This window comes from Trachymyrmex cornetzi, unplaced genomic scaffold (assembly GCF_001594075.2).
Source record: "Trachymyrmex cornetzi isolate Tcor2-1 unplaced genomic scaffold, Tcor1.1 scaffold509, whole genome shotgun sequence".
Lineage (NCBI taxonomy): Eukaryota > Metazoa > Arthropoda > Insecta > Hymenoptera > Formicidae > Trachymyrmex > Trachymyrmex cornetzi.
In genome coordinates, this window is record NW_017299817.1 from 635,154 (window position 1) to 637,307 (window position 2,154).

The window sequence follows — 2,154 nt, forward strand, 5'->3', positions numbered from 1 at the left end:
AAAGGTCCAGTAATCATGTAAAATCTTGTCTACACATATCCAAAAATTAGCCAAATTTGTAGAAATTAACGAATTTTATGATTGACATATCATTATCTTTTTAAGCATAATAAATCCAATATTATCTGGATTTTGTAATAAAATTAAAATTTAATATATTCTTTGCGTGTTTTTTATTGTTTTCGAAGAATCGTTGATGCAATTTGCCTTTTAGGTTGTAGCTGCAAATAAATATTTCAATAAACATTCATCAAACATGATGGCTTTTAAGCTTACTAATGGATCGTGGAGAAGCATTTTCCAAAACAGGTATGATGATAAATAAATGTATTAAATCGTACATTATGTAATAATTTATCTCTTGTAAGTACAAAGTTCGCTGCGCGTGCCTTAGCGCCAAGACACTACCAGTGTCTCCAGATATATTTAATCGTCACTAACGCAAGTAACGAGACGAAGATCCATCTTAATTTATTGATACCAACAATTATATAGTTATACGTTATACAATGCGAAGTATATTTTCAATCAATTTTCGATCGATTTTATGTTATGTTTTTTACCGTTTAGACATATTTTGTGAACATTGATAATGATCCGAAACGAAACGTTTGTTGTTAGCCAGCATATTATTAAAGTTCATAATTAATTTATTACGATATTTTTTTACTTATTTACTAATTTTATACGTAAAATTTCTGGCTCGTAGCCCTTTTTCTTTTAACTTGTTTTTTAAATTATTGAGCCATTATTATATAATTTTTATATTTAATCATGTCCTAAATTATTTAGATATTTATAGTTTCTTATCTTTAACACATGGCTAGAGTATCAAAATTATACATCCTATATGTATATCCTATTTAATATATTATATAACAGTATTTGTTCAGTTAAATAAAAATAGACCATTTATTATAGATTATTAAGAAACATCGTATGTATCAATACAATTGCCAGACCAATGTCCACGACGGATCAAAAGGAAATCGAACAGTTTAATGCTTGTAAAAACTTTTGGTGGGATATGAATGGTCCATTAGGAGGCCTTCAATTATACAATTCATTTAGAATACAATTTTTGAAAGATGGATTGATAAACGCTGGATTCAAAATACAAAACACAGATTTTCCATTAGAAAAAATAAAAATTGTGGATGTTGGCTGTGGTGGAGGTATATTGGCTGAGAGTTTAGCTGGAGTAGGAGCGCGAGTAACTGGAATAGACGCATCAGAACAATTAATAAAAGTTGCTAAAGATCATGTAAAATTGAATCGCCATTTATCAGAAAAAGTGAATTACATTTACACAACCGTAGAAGATTTTGCTAATAAGGAGAGCGAAAATAGCACATATGATGCTGTTGTAGCTTCTGAAGTTTTGGAGCATGTATCAGACCCACAATTATTTTTAAAGGTACAATATTATAATAAAAAAATTATTAAATATAAACACTACATAAAAATCAAATGTTTCCCAAAATTGTTTCCAAATATTGTGTACAGGAATGTCTGAAAATTGTGAAACCTGGAAAATCGATTTTTCTAACGACGGTAAACAGAACTTTAACATCTTTGATGTCTACTATTATAGCATCCGAATACATTTTCGGATCCATACCTTATGGTACTCATACATGGAATAAATTTATTACTCCACATGAAGTTCAATGTATATTAAAGGACTGTAAGTTTGATTCTTGTTAATTCTAAGAAGAAAATATTAAAAAACAATTTGTTGCATAAAAATCATATCTATATATTTATATATCTGACAAGTCCGTACCAATTATAAATATTTCTTAATCTTTTCCGTTTTTCTACAGATGGTTGTGAAATAAGATCGATTCGTGGCACGAAATATAATCCAGTGACAAATAAATGGTCTTGGTCATCAAGTGTATCTACTTTTTATTTACTACATGCAATCAAACAAAAAGAAACTGGTGTGTAAATAGTTCTTAAAAAACATTTTACATTCATAAATATAAAATATTATTTTAATATTAAACGAAAAATATAAGTTAAAATGTCTTTACGTGAATTTCACAGCACATAAAATTACATTTTCGATACAAAAACTTTCGTTCTTTTGATAATTTTCTAACTAATTATTCCATAATATTTCATACATTTGCATTATTACTTTACGTT

General features: G+C 27.7%; 1 protein-coding gene across 1 annotated transcript; it reads left to right on the forward strand.

The window, feature by feature from the left end:
• The first annotated feature begins 256 nt into the window (after positions 1–256).
• LOC108765670 (ubiquinone biosynthesis O-methyltransferase, mitochondrial) lies at positions 257–1,954 on the forward strand. The gene is made up of 4 exons (XM_018514492.1): positions 257–309; positions 922–1,417; positions 1,507–1,687; positions 1,827–1,954. The coding sequence occupies exons 1-4, from the start codon at positions 257–259 to the stop codon at positions 1,952–1,954; spliced, it is 858 nt and encodes a 285-aa protein (XP_018369994.1).
• Positions 1,955–2,154: the final 200 nt, after the last annotated feature.